This window comes from Lathamus discolor, chromosome 3, assembly GCF_037157495.1.
Source record: "Lathamus discolor isolate bLatDis1 chromosome 3, bLatDis1.hap1, whole genome shotgun sequence".
Classification (NCBI taxonomy): Eukaryota; Metazoa; Chordata; class Aves; order Psittaciformes; family Psittacidae; genus Lathamus; species Lathamus discolor.
The window spans coordinates 82,790,450-82,808,061 of record NC_088886.1 but is presented as its reverse complement, the minus strand read 5'-3'; the positions used below and the strand labels follow the sequence as shown (position 1 = coordinate 82,808,061).

Genomic DNA, 17,612 nt, shown 5'->3' with positions numbered 1-17,612 from the left:
TGATGCCTACAAGTTACATAATAAGTAGCATGTTCAGGGTATGCTTTAAAGGCAGCTCCACATTGTAGCAGGCTTTATGGCAATTTTATTTTCCTTTTAGCAAAACTTCAGTGAGGAAAAAAATTTCACTGTTGATTTATTCTGAATGAACTCCTGGAAGGCTTACTAAGTATGCCATGTGGAAAGCTCCTTGAAGTGCTGAGGGTTAATACTCTGCTCTTAATTTCAAATTCCAGATAAATATGGTTTCAGCTTTGATCTTATCTGGACTAATTCTTTGTCACTGTACTAATTAATTCAGCATGCTGCAGAAAAGATGCTAATTTGGGCATCAAAGAAATAAACGGGTGGGGGGAGGTTGTGTTTAATCAGAGTTGTTAAAAAGATAAGTTTTGCTCCCATTAGGCTGGATCTGGAAGCGCAGTCATTTTTGTGTAGCTCCAGCAGCCTGATACAGTAATTAAAATGAAAAGAAAAAAAAAGGCACTTGTTCACTTAACGTTGACATAAGAGGAGCAACATATATTGGTGTTAGTAATGTGGATTTCTTTATATTCACATTTTCTGCATAACCTTCTCTTTTCCTGTTGACCATAACCAGTTTAACTCTGATTGCAGCATTAGAATAATGTGGCTTATCCTCCAAAATAATTTGAAGATGGGTAAATATGAGGATACTCACATTCATTATATTTATCTGCATTTGTGAAATACAAATAATAATTGTAGCACAAGATGTTTTACCAAATTTGTGTTGCCTCCACTAACAGAATAAATCAGAGATTAGATCATTTGTTCCCTTTTCATGGGAGCTGTCTTTGCCTAAGCTGCCCATTGTTCATTATGGAAAGCTGCTGCTCTTGCTGCCTGCCTCTCACTTGGTACTGCCCTGGGAGTGAGTCTCAGCAGGTGAGCAAGCAGGGAAGCACAAGGCTGGCCATGTAGATTTTCCTCTAAACAACCTCACCAGGAGCAGGAAGAGAGCCAAAGGGGCTGAAATGGCCATTTCCTGTGTTTGTCATCTTATCTGGGTTTTTCTCTCACCCTGCTGTGATAGATCTTGTACACTGGGGCATCTTGATGTTGCTGAGGCTAAATCCTCTGCAGAGGGAATGGGATGAACTCAGTGGGAGCAGGGAGCTGGTGGTGAGGCAAGGAAAAGAGATGCTCACCTTCCTGGCTCTCAGGCCTCCAGTGCAGAGCTGCATGGAGGAACTTTCTTCTTCTTGGCTGCTGGAGATTTGAACAGTGCTGCCCAGCCTTTGCTGTGTCTGCTCTGTTCTTAAATTCCCAAAACATGTTTTACTGCAGCATGTTCTCTTCTTTCTTTTCCTCTTTTAGCTGTTGAAAAGCTCCTGATCCCACTGGTAATGGCATACTCAATGGTAATACTCAATGGCATACATTGGCCCAATAAGTAAACATTAAGTAACAAACCTTTTAGGTATTTAAAGAGCCACTAAAAATATGAAAGACGTATTTCATTAATGCTTCTATTAACATAAATGTAAAATGAACCTGGCCTGTAATCACCAACAAGTCTGATTCACTAAAGATCTTTATGGCAATGTTTAATACTCCGTAAAAGCGTATGTATAAAAGTGATTAATCAAAACACAGTACTGCTTCTAGAGTATTCTTTCTGCTGTAAAGCTGAGTGATAAAATAACTTAAAACACACGGCAATAGTGGCAGTTAATAAGCTTTTTATAGTCCCTGTGTGAACTTGAAAATCATACCTTATTAGTATCTTTATCTTTCTTGCTCACTCATTCATTCTTACTCACATTTAAATTTAATTTTAAGGGTTATTTCTAGTCTTTCATAAGGGACCTGCTTTAATAATCTTGGCATTTTTCCCCATTTGCTGTGAAATGACTGGGAGTCAGAGCTTTTGTTAGATGTACTTTACAAATCACTCTTTTTTTACAGATCATTTCTGGAGATGTCAAGACTTTATGACATTGTTCGACTTCGTATCTTGCTTGATTGTGTCATGGGCCCTCTGGAATTGCTTCCCCGCAGATGTTTGCAGTTCCGTTGTGTCCCTGTTAGCTACAGTGACACCTACTGATCTAGGGCAACCGAATTAACTAAGAAATCCAAATTGCTGAATTCAGTCAGCTAGCTGCTTGGTGTCCCACTCACCAGATGTTTCACCTGCTTAGAAGTCTGGGACTTTATAGACCTGCCTGCTTTTTTAATCCTTGAAGCAAATATCAACACATTTGAGATCTGGAAGCTCACGGCTCCACATGGAAACGAAGTGTTGCCATGACCACAGCTTTAGGTCTTGCATATAAGACGTTTATCCCAAGTATAACAGAGCAGGTCTGTAGGACGTTTGTTTTTTATCTCTTGGAAGCCTTGGAAAGAAGCGTACGTATGCCAATAGAATGGTAATAAATACTGCACAAAGACAACGCACTTTTGATATTCAAACTTCATTTAATGCTTCTAAGAGGAAAAATTTTAGTTACTTGCAGGGCATCCTTTGAAATTAATAGAAATAGAATAGCTCCTCACTCCTGCACAGCATGTTTTTCAACTGTTGCATATGGGCTTTTCCCATGAGGATGAAGCACTCAGAGATCTGTTCACATAAAGAAAATCCCTTTATGCTTTGTTTACAGGAGGACTATGCTCTGAGTAGCTGGAATATTAATTTTCTCAACTGAAAAGTATACTGAGGTTATTAGAGCTTTACCTTCTTTAACAGTACTTCCCAGGCATTTACAGTGGATAATCAGAGAGCTGAAGCAGATACGGTTTTATTTCCTTACTGTCACTATGATTACAAGTGGCTTCATTTGACATAAATTGATTATAGATGGTTATAGAATGAGAGGATACAGCTGATGCATTTATTTTCAGATCTTCTAGTTGTATTTCTCCATTTGCTACTTAGGGTTTTCAGAGTAACAATTCCATCAGATATTAAGTTGAAGAGAATTTTGCTCTGCACAGTATGGCAAAACAGACCTTTTGAAAAGCCTGTGTGCCATACATTTTTTCATATTTTTGTTCTTCTGATGATAGTATTAATATGAAAGGCAGATTTTACCACAATCCAATTATTTGTTGCCTGGAGAATTGGAAATTCAAATCCTAAAGCCATTCAGTGTTCATAGAATTTTATATGGATTCGGTTAATTCCATAGGATAATTTTGACAACAGATTTTTATCCTGTCCTTGTTGAAAACACCGAAGGGCCTCACACTGATGTCAGTGAGAACATGATCAAACACAGTTGGGCAGCAAGTACTTCTATTTCTTTCTTCTTTTTTCTCAGTAGAGAACCATTAAGCCTGTAGTGCACAAGCCCATGCAAAATTACAATGGGTGGAAGATAATTGTATCGTTGGAAGACCATGGCAATTAGAATGCATCAGTGAGGAGGCCATGATTTTTTTTAGAACAGGGTGTAAATTCAGGCAGAGGTGAGACTGGGTCTTTTGGTTTAATACTGTCTACTCTGTATTGCTTTTCTTAACAGTGTTAAATTTTTTGCTGGTTTTACTTTTTAATGTTTGTGCAAGATTTTGGTTGAGCTGAAAGACATATTACAATAATAATAATAAAAGAGAATGGATTTTCATGCTATAGCAATGTGCAAAAGAGGCCAAAAATCTGAACATTTCCCTAGCCTTGGGCTGTATGCTGTATACTTAACGTAACAAGTAAAATTGTAAGCCTACACAAATCCCATCTGAAGTAAAAAATAGCAAAAAAAAAGCAAAAGCCGTTTTCATCAAAACCGACTCACTATTTCAGATTTATAATTACACTGGAACTTGCCAGTTTTATGGCAAGAGCAGCTCTACCAGCAAACAGCGCTATTTTTGCTAAGAGTTGTCATTGGCGGTTATTACAATCAAAATTGTCACTTTATTTTATTTAAAATGTATTTCCCCAGTAAGCAAGAAATAAAACCTTGGCTCGAAAGGGATGTATGTTAAAGATTTTTTTTTCTTTCCTCTTGAGTATGCAGCATATCCAACTTCAACTCCCTGCAGCAATACAAAATGCCCAAGAATAATGTTTTCAAAATCAATACATACTACAGTCAAATATGAGACTCCACAAACCCGTAATTGAAACTGTGGCAGAAAAGTAGGCAGTCTGAATATAAACAAAGTACCAGAGATGGATTATGACCGAGATGCAAGTGCTAATACACCCTCTCTTGAGAAAACTGCCGTGAGACCTTCCCAGCATGTGCGAGTGTTAGAGAGCAGGGGTGTTTCAGGTGCAGCCTGCTGGTGCTCGTCCTCAGGCAATTTATTGTTTGGCTGCCTGACATCTCTGTAGAGAGCAATATATACAGAGTTTCATCTAGCTTTTCTTTTTCACTTGAGGTATCTCTAAATCTGTGAGCCCTTCTCACTTTGTATCTTCTCACTCTGTATGTATAACCTCTGGCCCTCCTGTGTTTCCCAACTGCTGCCTTCACTGCCACCACCATTCTCTGGTGGAGTTTGTGGCTCCACTGTCTTGGGACCGCTAGCGCTCAAAAAGCAGCAGTGGAATCAGTGTGCTGCTCTGTACTCAGGAAAAGTAAAGCATGGACAGAATCTGCTGTCTTTCTGGAAGCACTGGAATGAGTAGGGATCACAAAGAAAGAACCGAAGATTGTTTATAGGTGAGGTGTATATACGGCTTGATCAAAGGATCCCTCAAAGAATGTTAAGACCCCACATTTCTCATTGCCACACAGAAGAAGGAAGAAAAACCATGCACTGGGATACGACTCTTTCCTACTCCCCAGCACAGCCCATGGCAGAGCCAAGATGAAAGCATTTCATGTTATTACCTGCAGTATTTTCCCTTCTTCTTACTAGCAGCACATGCTACGTGTCTGTCTTTTTCGGCCATTATTCTCTTTCTAACCAAGTTCTTACTGTCTGGAAGACTTTCTGCAGGGACTCCAAGAACTTCATTTGACCACAAGCTCAGAATTATTGATGAAAGTCACAAAAGATTTGGATCATTAACTTATGAGCCTGAGTATTTGCAAGATTTCTGCTTTTTTCTGCTTTCATCAGAGGAGAAACCTAAAGTCAGTGATTTACAGTTTAAGTATATGCATAGTAGTTCAGCTATTCTACTTGAGTCAGTTTGGCCTGACATGAAAAATAAAAAAGGTAAAAGAAAGATCACCGAGGCAATGCTGCAGACTTTCACAGGGTAGTTTGCAGCTTTGAATCAGAGTACATAGCTTGCAATATGGTATATATGATAAATAAATCATTACTTTTCTGTACATCATTGTTGTCACGCATGCAAGGCGATTTGTGTAGGAACACACAGATTGATCATTTACTTGTGCAACTGAGAGTTTCAAATTGGGGAAGAGTAGGGGACATTTTTATACCTTTTGGCCCATAATTCATGAACATATTTGACATGCTTGACCCCAGTATTCTGTCTAGCTCTGTCAGAAATGAAATGCAGCTCTCCAGTTCAGTCACCTTTTATAGGCTGCATAAAGCAGACTTACGTTATGCATATTTGTACAGGGTATAGAACAGTGGGACCCCCAAACTGATTGGGGTCTCTGGAGGACTTTCACAGCATAAATATTAAATGACAGTATATCAGTAGGCAGAAAGAAAAATCCAGAAGTACTCTTTAAAAGAGCTCTTACGAACTTACCTAGTTTTGTACTCTCAGTAAGATTTTTATTCTTTCCAATTACATCCTCATTTAAACAAAGAACAAATCCTTAAATTATGGCCAAACATGAATGAGGGACAATAATTACAGATAAGAGCAAAACATATGGTCCAGTCAGTGTGGGTGCTGACACCACAGCCCCTGCAGACTACTTTGAGATAGGTGTGGTGTCATAAGAACCTTCAGCCACTTTAAAATCTGCTTGTTACTAATCCAGCCTTGCAGTGCCTTACATTTCAGGTTTGGTGGGGCTTTTCAACTTTGTTTCGAGAAATAGCTTTTGAAAGTAGGGAGTTCAAATAATTTTGTAACCAGTCCTTTATTAAAAAAAAAAAAAAAAAAGTTAGGGTTGGAAAGGACCTTTAGATCATCAGGTTCCAACCCTCCCGCCGTGGGCAGGGACACCTCACACTAAACCATGCCACCAAAGGCTCTGTCCAACCTGGCCTTGAACACTGCCAGGGATGGAGCATTCACAACCTCCCCGAGCAACCCATTCCAGTGCCTTACCACCCTCACAGGAAGGAATTTCCTTATATCCAATCTAAACTTCCCCTGTTTAAGTTTTAACCCATTACCCGTTGTCCTGTCACTGCAGTCCCTAATGAAGAGTCCCTCCCCAGCATCCCTATAGGCCCCCTTCAGATACTGGAAGGCTGCTCCGAGGTCTCCATGCAGCCTTCTCTTCTCCAGCCTGAACAGCCCCAACTTTCTCAGCCTGTCTTCATACGGGAGGTGCTCCAGTCCCCTGATCATCCTCGTGGCCCTCCTCTGGACTTGTTCCACAATTCCCTGTCCTTTTTATGTTGAGGACACCAGAACTGCACACAATACTCCAAATGAGGTCTCCCGAGAGCAGAATAGAGGGGCAGGATCACCTCCTTCGACCTGCTGGTCACACTCCTTTTGATGCAGCCCAGGATACGGTTGGCTTTCTGGGCTGCGAGTGCACACTGAAGCCAGCTCATGTTAAGTTTCTCATCGACCAGCACCCCCAAGTCCTTCTCTTCAGGGCCACTCTGAATCTCTTCTTTGCCCAGTCTGTAGCTGTGCCTGGGATTGCTCTAACCCAGGTGTAGGACCTTGCACTTGGCGTGGTTAAACTTCATAAAGTTGGTATCAGCCCACCTCACAAGCGTGTCAAGGTCCCTCTGGATGGCATTCTTTCCCCCCAGCGTATCAGCCTTTTTATACTGTTATTTTGCAATGTGGGAAATTGATGAATGACTAAGATTAAAACTCACAGTATTCTGATTACCTAAAATTTCTGTGTTTTACATATAAGTACTGTTTTTTTCTTCTCGTAATTATTTCTTCTCAACTCCTTCCTTGATATCTTAAACAGATTCGGTAAAAAAAAAGAAGATAAAAGTGGGAAAACAGATCAGAAGGGGAATCCAAAGCAAGGCATGCTTAAAGAGGAGGAACTGGAGAAGATGAAAGATGAACGTGAAAGGTGAGTAAACGGTGGCAGCATCTTTGCTCATCAGATGGAAAAATGGCAAAGTAGGGGATTCCTTGAAGACAGCCTGGCTGGAGAAGTCCCAGTCCATGCCTGCTGGCAGTCAGGTCCAGGCAAACAGCTTTAGGTTTATCTCCTGGCAGAGTCATGACTGCGTTATGACAGGAGCTTGTCTGTCTCCTGCAGCTTCTGTGCTCTTCACTGTGGTAGCTGCTATTCAAATCCCAACTTCTGCTAATCTGGTGAATATCAGTTCCTTCAAAACCTGTTTTACCTCTGCTTATGCCCAACACCAGCTGACTTAGTAATTTTTTCCTCTACTTCTATAAAGCAAGAACCTCCTCACTTCTCTCCTGACAGCCTCTGTTGTGTTTTCCAACACTTCAGACCTCTTCAGCTTCAGTTGGCTGTGCCATTGACTGGTAGTATTTGTACTTAGGTATGTTCTTTTCTGTTTGCTTGTTAGCCATTTGTTGCAGAAATATGTACACAACAAATGCTGAGTATGCCAGGAGGCACCAGAAGTAAAGCAGATTCAAATGGTTAAAATCAGTCTGATGAGGGGGTGGGGTGGGTGAGATGGGTGAAGCAAGAAGCTGGGTGTGTGCCAGCTGTGAGTTGCCATATTTCTGAGGTAAGGCTTTGGGACTGAAATGAGAGGAACCACTGATATGAATAAGTCCAATTCTCTGTCCCATTCATAAAATACTTCTTTCTTCATGCCCAACAACCTTAGCAATTTCATTCTTTCCAGACAAAGAGAATTCATACTTTTCTGGTTTCCCTTCAGGAACTGGGGACAGTTTGTAAGTGCTGACAAGGCTCAGAGAACTCCTTTCTCCCTTTCCCCAACTCATCCAGATGTACTTCCTGAAACGCTGAAGGTCTTTGTTTCCCTCCAATGGCTACTATCACAAAAGTTAAAGACGCCATACTTCCTGGCTCTCAAGATGTGTCTGCAGTTGCTGTAAAACATTTCATGTTGTAGTAATATGGGTTGTCAGGGTATGGGGAAGGCTTTCAGAGGTCTTTTTCCTTCACTGGAGTATCCTGCTCCTGGGAGACACAGAATGGAAGCAGGTATGGTTTCTTTTGAGCAGGCAGGGTTTTTCCATACGGGTCAGCCTTTGGGTGCTGATCAGTCCGCAGGGAAAAAGACACCCTGCTTTCATTCGAGTCCTGCAGTGTGTGGTCAACTGAATAAGTAGTAGCTAACAGGTTTGATGGGGTGGGAAAATAAAACCAAACACCAACTCTTGAAGTCTGCAGCTTGTATCTACTGTTTTAATAGCTAGTAAGGTATCCAGTTGCTACAGTGCTGCTACTGGATATGCTTAGCCAGTGTTTAAGTATTTAGTTCATCTGAGTTAAGTAGTGTCAGGAGAAACTTTGTACCATTTGTTTTAAAATTTCTGTGCCGTGTCCTTGATTTTGCCAGATTGATGAGTGCCTTTATTTTAAACTGCTGACTCCCAATTTGGATACTGGCAATTTGAGAGGTATGTGTCCTTCATTTTAAAGAAGCCAGTGTCTTTTATTAGGATCCTGGCAAGCTAAGAAGCATGTATTCCATCTGTTAAAGGGCCAGTGTCATTTACTAAAATGTTGGCAGGCTGCAAGGAATGAACCCTTCTGTCTGGAGGTCTAACGTTCCAATTGGACACAAGATAATTGTTCTTAATTTTTCTTTAGTGTTGTATGCTATTTTTTTTAAATCACAGTCACTGATTGACAGTAACTTGGTAAGGCTGCATTAGAAACTGGCAGCTCAATGTCTTCATCATTCTGGTTTCTCTAGTAATGATTTCAGTCTTGACCTGCAAGAGTTTGCGACTGAAATGGAGAGCAGCAGGTGTGTTGAGAAGTGGATGAATCAAGAAGATATTTTTAACTCACTTATTTGATTCTTCTTCCATAATGAACAAGGATAGAAATATCACACTTTTGTATCAGGTAATACATCTTGTGTGTTTGGGGAATTAAAACTATAAAATAATTAACAAACCAGGAGTGAAATAAATTTTCCCTGACGTTACCCCCAAAGCCATGCAACACATGCTTGAAAAAACACTCAACTTTCCAAATGTGGAAGAGCATGGCTGTATATGTTTGCACACAATAAAAGTATCTGCAGGCTGACTGTTGAACTCTTCTTGAGTTGATAGTAAAACAGGAGAGAATTCATCTTTTCCAGGTGAAAATTGTATAAGGAAGGCAGTTCTCATATACGGGTAAGAACTGTTTGGGAAATTGATTAAAATCAGTAGGAAGAAACATTACCTGACCTGAAGGTAATTCAGTCTTTTTGCTTAGTTGCTGACTATTCACCTAGTGATGATACTCAGTAAGACAGTAACGACAAGTTTTATAGCTCTGTCCCAAGATTTAGTAATTCTATAATGTAATTCAAGTCCAAGATTTTAATGCACATATTGGCAAAGAAAACCTTGTAGCACATCCACACCATAGATCTTCTGCTTCTATGACTTCACTAGCTGCAATCCTGCATACTTGGTCTCATATTTATAAAACGAAGCTTTACTGAATCTTACTAGAATGTAGGTATATTTTTTCAAACTGTTCTTCTTGAGAGTGAAATATGTTAAGACTGCTAACGATGTAGTAGTAGAACAGAATATAGAACTGTTGTTAGAAATCTAGCGTGTTTTGTCCCCTGATACCTGTGAACAAATCCCGTATTTAACAGCTTGAACAAAATAAAAATTGCTTTTCTAACATTTAACCTATGTGGAATTAACTTAAACACGCACCTAATTTTACCTTTCCAAGATCAGCTGTATAAGTAATTCTTGTTCAGATCCTCAATCCCATTATCACAGTCTTAAAGTCAGGGAGTTTTGCTTAATCAGTTTTCTTTAATGCTGACTGCCTAAATATTTCAGGATCTGTCGTACTAACTGATACTATGATTTTTCATTATATCATTTTTTTTCCAGAGGCTGAGCTGTCCATTTTGGGTGCTGGTGGAAGAGATCAGAGTAGTTGATTTTTGGGCTGGGTGTGACAAGATTAATGATCAAGTGCTTTTCAGCATCTTAGCAGCTGTGGACCTCGCATGGTTTTGGATGTTGGTTTTGCATGCAGTATATGCTTGGCAGCTCTCCAAAAAACAGAATTCTGTTCCAAGATCTCAGCTGAGAAGTATTTTTTAGTAGGAAGTGCATTTCCAGTTTACAGGAGTAGGGCATCTCTCAGAGTTTTGCAGAGTTTTTCGGTTGGTATTGGATGAGTGCAGATGTTTCACGAAATTCCAGGGGTAGGCTTTCTGTGAAGCGTGTAGCCTTCCTCCAGAAATTGTGGCAGGTTTAACAGATGTGCAGAGATGTCAGATGTGTTCTGTCAGATGTGTATGGGTTGGCTGTGCAGTGACTCTGGCTCTGAGAAGAAACATCAGATCTTACGTAGGTGTACTGCATGAGCGTAAGTCCATCATGCTCAGAATAGGCTGGATTTCCTGCTTGCACAGAGAAGGAATTGTACAGTGCATGTGCAACAAGTCTGGCACATCCAGAATGTGTTACAGCTAGTAGGCGTATGCAGACAGAGTATACAGCACTCATTCTGTAGTGCAGATGCTTCGCAAAAGGATTGCATTTGCTTGCACATTGGTCCTCAGCATAGATTTGCCTGGCAGCTCCTTTTATGGGCTGCCAAGTTTCAGATTTGAACCTCAAAGAGTGAAAATAAATCTAGTATTTCTCTAGCCTAGTAATTTCTATTTCCATTCCACATTGTTCTAGTCTCAGTTTTCAGTACAACTCTGTGCTGCCTTGTAGCTGCAGTTCTCTGAAGCAGCTCCACATCCTGCACTGAAATGCTGACATCGTTATTTTCTGACTGCTTGTATTCCCTAGCAGTCCCCACCAAGATCAAGGTCTCATTGTGCTCGTTGCTGTTAGGGAAGCTTGGGCCTGACCCCGAGCACTTACAGTTGAGGTAGAAGAGAGAAAATGTAGCAAGAAAAAAAAAAAAGCATCCTGTGGGTGTGAATCTGACATGCAGGCAGTGCAGCTGCTTGTCCAGGTTCCGAAAAAGCCCCTGTCAGGCTAGGAATTTGTTCCAGACCCTCAGCCCCAGGCCTCCTTCCTTTTCAAAGCCAGTACTTTATTATACAACTACTGCTTCTGCAAGCTTCAAGTGGTTAACAGGAACTTAGGATGTTAGGCATTCCTTCTTTAGTAATAGCCTTTATCTGTGTCCAATTGAATGCAAGTTCAACACCTCCTCAAAATGTCACTATTTTCTTCTTCTGCCCCTACCTCCCTTAGTTTTCCTTGTGCCGCAGCAATGCAATGTCACTGAAACTTGACTGGAGAAAGTCAGAAGTTCATGGCGCAGTTCAGGAGGACAGACTTAACTAGTGTTACAGTTCTGAGGTAGTGGTTTGTCCTTCCTGACACAAGTCAAGTGGTTCATTGGACCGAGGCCCTATTTTAAATAAACTCATCATTTTGTTCATGCTTCAAAGAGTTTGGCTGTAATAAAGCATGTGCTCCAAAGGTCTAGGATCTGCCCATAAAAGGAAAAAGCAAATGCTATGTCTGAGGTTTATTTTGATCAAGCTGATTCAAATCTGTATTTTTAGTGTGTTCTGTGTAAATTACTCAGAATTTATCATTTTAACACAAGATGTTCACTACATTATTAAATACTGGAAGAGATCCTCTCATCTTCTTTCTCTCCCTTAAAACAAGATTTCTCTTCCTCCCTGTCTCTGTGTTTTTCCCACTTGTTTGGGATTGTCTTATAATTTTCTAACATTAAAAAATCACCATGAAACAAACTGCATAAGTATATTAGGCACTGGAGTTCTACCCAGAATAATTTATTTGCCTTTCAAATGTAAATAAAGTGACTGTCAATTGAAAGAAAACTGTTTTTCCTGTTTAGGATTATTTTGTTGGAATATTCCTGCTGAGACCAAAGTCTCTCTTCCAGCAGAGTTGAACATTTCCTTGATATTTGGGTAAATTTCACAAAAGGAAGCACCTTGTTGAACATGGGGTGATTTTAAAATGTAGCAAATGAGTTGCTGAAAAAAGAGGCACTCTGTAGAAAAAGTAATGCTCTGCACTTCTTCATAGAAGTAGCTTGTTCTCTCGTTAAAAGTGTCTCGGTTTTGTAGTTCTCATTAGAAATAATTCAGGACTTTTAAAATAATACAAAGTATTTGAGAAGAGTGTTACAGAGGCAGAAGGAACATCTGGCCCTTGCTTTCTGAATGTCTGAGCTGAATGCTTAAGTCACAGTAAATCACAAGTTTGGGTAAAATTAAATTGTTTCAGTTTCTGTATTAACGACTGAATTTGCTTTACTTTTGAGGAACCTTCCAGCAACTGAAGAGCATTTCTCTCTTGTCTTAGCATCTCTGATGCTTGTTGCCTGTTCCCATAGTTAAAAAATCAATACATATGTTTTTGATATTTGGCAAACAGAGGTTTAATTTTGCAGCTGCAAGATCCCTGTACGAAGGGAATGCATTTTACAGAAATAAAAACATTTAGATACCACTTATATGAGGGAATACTTATATATGAAACCCCATTCCATTTCTGTCAGCATTTGTTTCGTTATATTTAATTACAAACGATTTGTATGTTACTGGAAATCAAAATGAAAACAAGAATAGCTGCATGCATGGCAGTATGGTAGCAAAGCCAAATTGGTTTGAATCAGAAGTTGAAACTCAGATTGTTACAAAAATCAAAGTATTATTTTTTCAAATGCTCGTACATCTCAGAGCGTGCTCATACACACACACAATATTGCCGACCCCATGTAGCTTTTGTGCCTGTTTTATCCACTTGCCAAGTCTAAAAGCATTATTATGGCTGTTTATAGTTCATATTGATCTCTGATAAAATGTTGGTAATTGCTCTTCTCACCATTAAGCTCTGTGCTGAACCACGTGGTTTTCTGGGACTCCTGAGCTTGAGCATCATTATTTCTTAAGGGTTAATCCAACATGGTGTATCTGTTCATTGAATATTCCTGACTTTGCAGCACAGCTAGGTCCTGTGGTTTAGACAAAATAAAGTGTTGGATGTGATCCCAGTTTTAATACTCCCAATTTATTATAACCATTGAACCCTGATCAGATCACGTATTGGATTAGATCCCAGTTTTTTAAATGTCCCAATTTATTGCTGGCTTGCAACCCTGATAAGAATACATATTTGATTAAGGCTTCAGTTTTCAAAAATTCCAGTTAATTACTTTTAGATTCTTATTAGATCATAGCTGTGTAGTATGGTATGTTGAAGTTACGAAAAAATTACGGGATGATGTTGCACAGGTCAAGGTCATAGTTTCATTTTGTGCTGACAGTATGAAGTTATCAGATTTCTGTTTATTACTGTGGCAGCACTTGCACTGGACAGGAGGACAGATTAATCCCAACCCATTGATTCTGAATGATTCTCATTTTAGATCCACTGCTTCTCTGCATACCAGAACATGTAATAAAAGCCTACCATGGAACACTGGGAGACTGATGTTTGGCTATGAACAGCCGAGGCAGATGGGTCTCGCCTACCTTTTGCAGGTTGTGATGTGGCATTTAGAGCCAAATAGCAATTTTTGAGCTGCTTCATGTGGCTAATCCACTGCTGGAGGACATTTTAAAGACAATATTAGGTGGAGAGTTGATCCCAGATCATCCCAGCTCAAGAACATTAAGAACTGAGGATAACAATGGCACAAGGAATTGCCCTTTAACTATTACAGTACTATTCCAGGTATTGGAGACTGATGAAAATAGCACTTTCCGGGTGTCATAGCTGTGCCCTCAGAATTTAAGCACCAAAATTCTCATCTAAGCCATTGGTTTGTCCTTCATTGAGGCACTGATTTCACTTTTCTCTGGATACTGGTTTCCACAGGCTGTGCCACCGGCCCATCTAAAATGTCATAGCAGATCAGGTGCAATAGCCTGGCTCTTTCTTGCATAAATGGGCCAATGTGTTGTTCTTTTATGTATATATTGGAGCTTTGTTACTTGATGGTTTTTTAAAATGACACTGTAAACCAGAAACACTGCAGGTCAAACTAATAAAGTAAAACTGGCCAGTGTACTCGCCAACCTGGATAATAGAGTGCTTTTAGAAGACAAGCTAAACTGGCCTAGAGATTTCTTTGATGCAGTACTGAATATAGGTCAGTTCTTGCCTACCCCAAAATCAATAAGGGCATAAGAATGACCTGGAAGCTGCATTTCATTCATTGCCCTTCCATATGTGATTTATGAAAGTCTGTCATTAGTCATTGGCATGCACTTTGAAGTAGTGCCACAGCACAGAATTCCTGTTCTCAGATTTGCTTACCTACGGGATCAAAATGAGAACTCATGGAGATAGGCAGGAAGTCAGTTTCCCTGTGTAATTCTCAGTAGTGGTCTTAAACCAAAATACCTGAAAGCATTAAAGCTTTATCTGCAAAGTCAAAGCTGAGTTTTGCTTTCTAATCCAGGACTATTATAGAGTCATAGAACCATAGAATAGTTAGGGTTGGAAAGGACCTCAAGATCATCAAGTTCCAACCCCCCTGCCATGGGCAGGGACACCTCACACTAAACCATCCCACCCAAGGCTCTGCCCAACCTGGCCTTGAACACTGCCAGGGATGGAGCATTTTCAACTTCCCCGGGCAACCCATTCCAGTGCCTTACCACCCTTACAGTAAAGAACTTCTTCCTTATATCCAATCTAAACTTCCCTGTTTAAGTTTGAACCCATTACCCCTTGTCCTGTCACTACAGTCCCTAATGAAGAGTCCCTCCCCAGCATCCTTATAGGGCCCCTTCAGATAATTTGCTTATAATTAATTAGAAACAACCTGTGAATCCCAGGTGGCAGATGAATGGAGCCTCTTCTAACCTTGAAAAGAGAGTTTCTGTTCAATAGGTTCAGGGTTCAGTGTCGTATGTGTAGAATAAAGAAATAAGCATGGAATATCATATCACTGAGCTAGGCTTGTTCCTTCCACTCCTGGGATTCCATTCAAATGAAAGTATAATGTTTATGCAGTTGCAGAGTTGGTCGTCTGAACTCATGAGGTCTCACTAGTTAAGTGGAGCTGTGAGATGTTCCAAGAATACCCACTTACTGAAGGAGGAGGCCCTAGTGACTCAGTAGCTGTCAGTCTTTCTGGGTGTCTTCTTGAGAGGTATTACCTCGTGTGTTTTTGTGGATGTTGGGTTTTCATGAGGTGTCAAATCAATGTTTTGTCTTCCTGTGGTCATTATAGTGTCTCTGGTATTTTTCTTCAGACTGTTACAATCCTCAGTGGTTTTGACTGATATCTACCACAGCAGTTGCTGTAGCTGAGTTGATCCATGGCAATGAATAGGCTCAAGTCTCTGTCTCCCTGTAGTATTGCTGCAGATACACTGCAGTTACTTTGTACTTGTTCACTGTTTACCCGATGAACTCTGGCTGATGTTTTGGTTGGAGAGGTGAATCTGTGGCTTTGACAGTGATTGATGCTGTTTCCATTCCTGACATTAAGTTCCCAATAACTTAAATATAAGCAAAGTTAAATCTTGCTTTCTAGGAATATTCTGTTATTTTGATTCTCCTTTTGTGATTACTTGTTGCAGAATGAGCTAATGTTAGCAGAAGGGACTCCTCAGGTACGATGGCGCACATCACCTTGCTTTTTAATGGAAAAGTACAAATTACAGCAGCCTGAGAATTCCTTTAAGTTGAGAACTAGGCCTGCAACTTACCTGTGGTTTGCATAGTACTTGCAGACTCATGGCCATTTCACAGGAGGAGCTTGGGGCTTTAAAGGCATTGGAACATCTCAGGTGTAAGATGCTAAAGTAACTTTGACAAACCTGGAGTGATTCCACTGTCAGTCCACATTGTCACAAACTAAGGAACATCCTGTTGACAGGAGACTGAGCAACCTTATCTGTGCAGTCAGCCTTGCTTTCAGCAGGAGATTGAGCAGGGTGACCTCCAGAGGGTTCCTTCCAACTTTTCTGATATTGTCACTTCAAAAAATAACTCGGTGAGTAAAGAAAATATGTATAATTTTATTATATTGCATAATGTAGCAAAATGCTTGGCTTTTCCAATAGTTATAATCTGCAGCATTTCACTCCGTGTACAACTAATGTGGACAAAAGAGAGACAGAAAAACTTCCTCAGTTTTAACAGAAAAGGTAAAATCCTGTTCTCATTGAAGTTCATGGTTTGGGAAAAATGCACTGACCTCATTAGAGCCAGGATTTTCTTTAGAGGGCAGGATCCTGTGTAAGGTGGCAATCATTCCCTGTCACCTTTGAAATAAATGGAAGAACGTTAGGACCTCAGTCTTGTATGTCCAAAGCTCACGCTCCTCATTTTGTGGTATGAAAGGGCTATGTTTCATCTCCAGTTTGTCATAATCTTAAATTTTAAGGTCACTGTAGTTCCCTCTTATTCTTAGTTTTTTCTTTCCTCTGTTTCTTTACTTACAACCCTCCAAAGGCAGCTTCTTTGGTCACTTCAGTATTACATGGGTATGGGTTAGTTATCTAGAACAGGCAATATTTTATGTTTAGCCCCAGTGGTTTTTATTGTTGGGCTGGTTAATGCTGTTTTAAGATCTGTTGTGTGTAGCCTTACTTACAGTTTCTTACTGCCTTGAATTCGTGGCTTTGCCTTATTTTATTTCTGAGACTGTTTCTGTTCTTGTTTACAATTACAGATACTAATTATGGGGGAGATGATGTTCAAATCCAGCACAATAGAATGAGCTGGAATGAAGAAACACTTGCATAGCTTATGGGGAAGATATTTGACAAACATGCTTCCAGCAGAATACCCTGAAAGATAATACTAAATTAGATATTGTTTGAGTCTTGATGAATCCATATCAGATGGCCTCAATTTACTGGCAAGAGGTGGATTTTTCTTTATTTATTTTTTAGCTATGAGACTTGCCTCTCTAGAGTTTTCCTACATGATAGTTGAAAAAATACAAATCAGTCTTTTCCTGAGGAAAGATGCAGGTTTGAATAAGACTGGTAATGTCATTACAGACCACGTCTGTCTGAAAAACAATTATGAAAGAAACAAAAAAAGCACTGTACTGAAATTACCTCCTCAGATATTCAAGCGAAATATACCCATTCCCATCAGTGATTATGGCTTATGAATATCTGAAGGCAGGATGTATTCAGTCCACTATTATGTAAATGAATGAGAAGACAAGATTTTAGTTACCAAAATATATTTCGCTAGCAGCTAGAAAGGAATTAAAACATTAAACCCAATGGAAATCTAAGTGACCTCCTGCAGAAATAGGCTGCTTTCCTCTAGACAGCCCGTTACTCAATGTATGTGTGAATTAGGTAAATGAGAGACAAAAGCAGAAATGTTATGTAAAATCACAGTTGAAGTTTTAAGATACTAAATCAGATGTAAATTGAGTAATCATTGCAGTATGTAGATCTCAGGGAGAGTC

At 39.9% G+C, this 17,612-nt stretch overlaps 1 protein-coding gene across 4 annotated transcripts in view; it reads left to right on the top strand.

Annotated features, from left to right (window-relative positions):
* Window positions 1-17,612, top strand: part of PARD3B (par-3 family cell polarity regulator beta) — a 414,980-nt gene that overhangs the window by 308,921 nt on the left and 88,447 nt on the right. For 3 of the 4 annotated variants that reach the window (XM_065670133.1, XM_065670134.1, XM_065670132.1), the window contains one exon: window positions 7,023-7,133. In XM_065670133.1, coding sequence (XP_065526205.1) covers window positions 7,023-7,133 — 111 coding nt within the window. Of the gene's footprint in view, window positions 1-7,022; window positions 7,134-8,937; window positions 9,093-17,612 lie in introns of all 4 variants that reach the window. The other variant, XM_065670135.1, reaches the window with a different exon arrangement.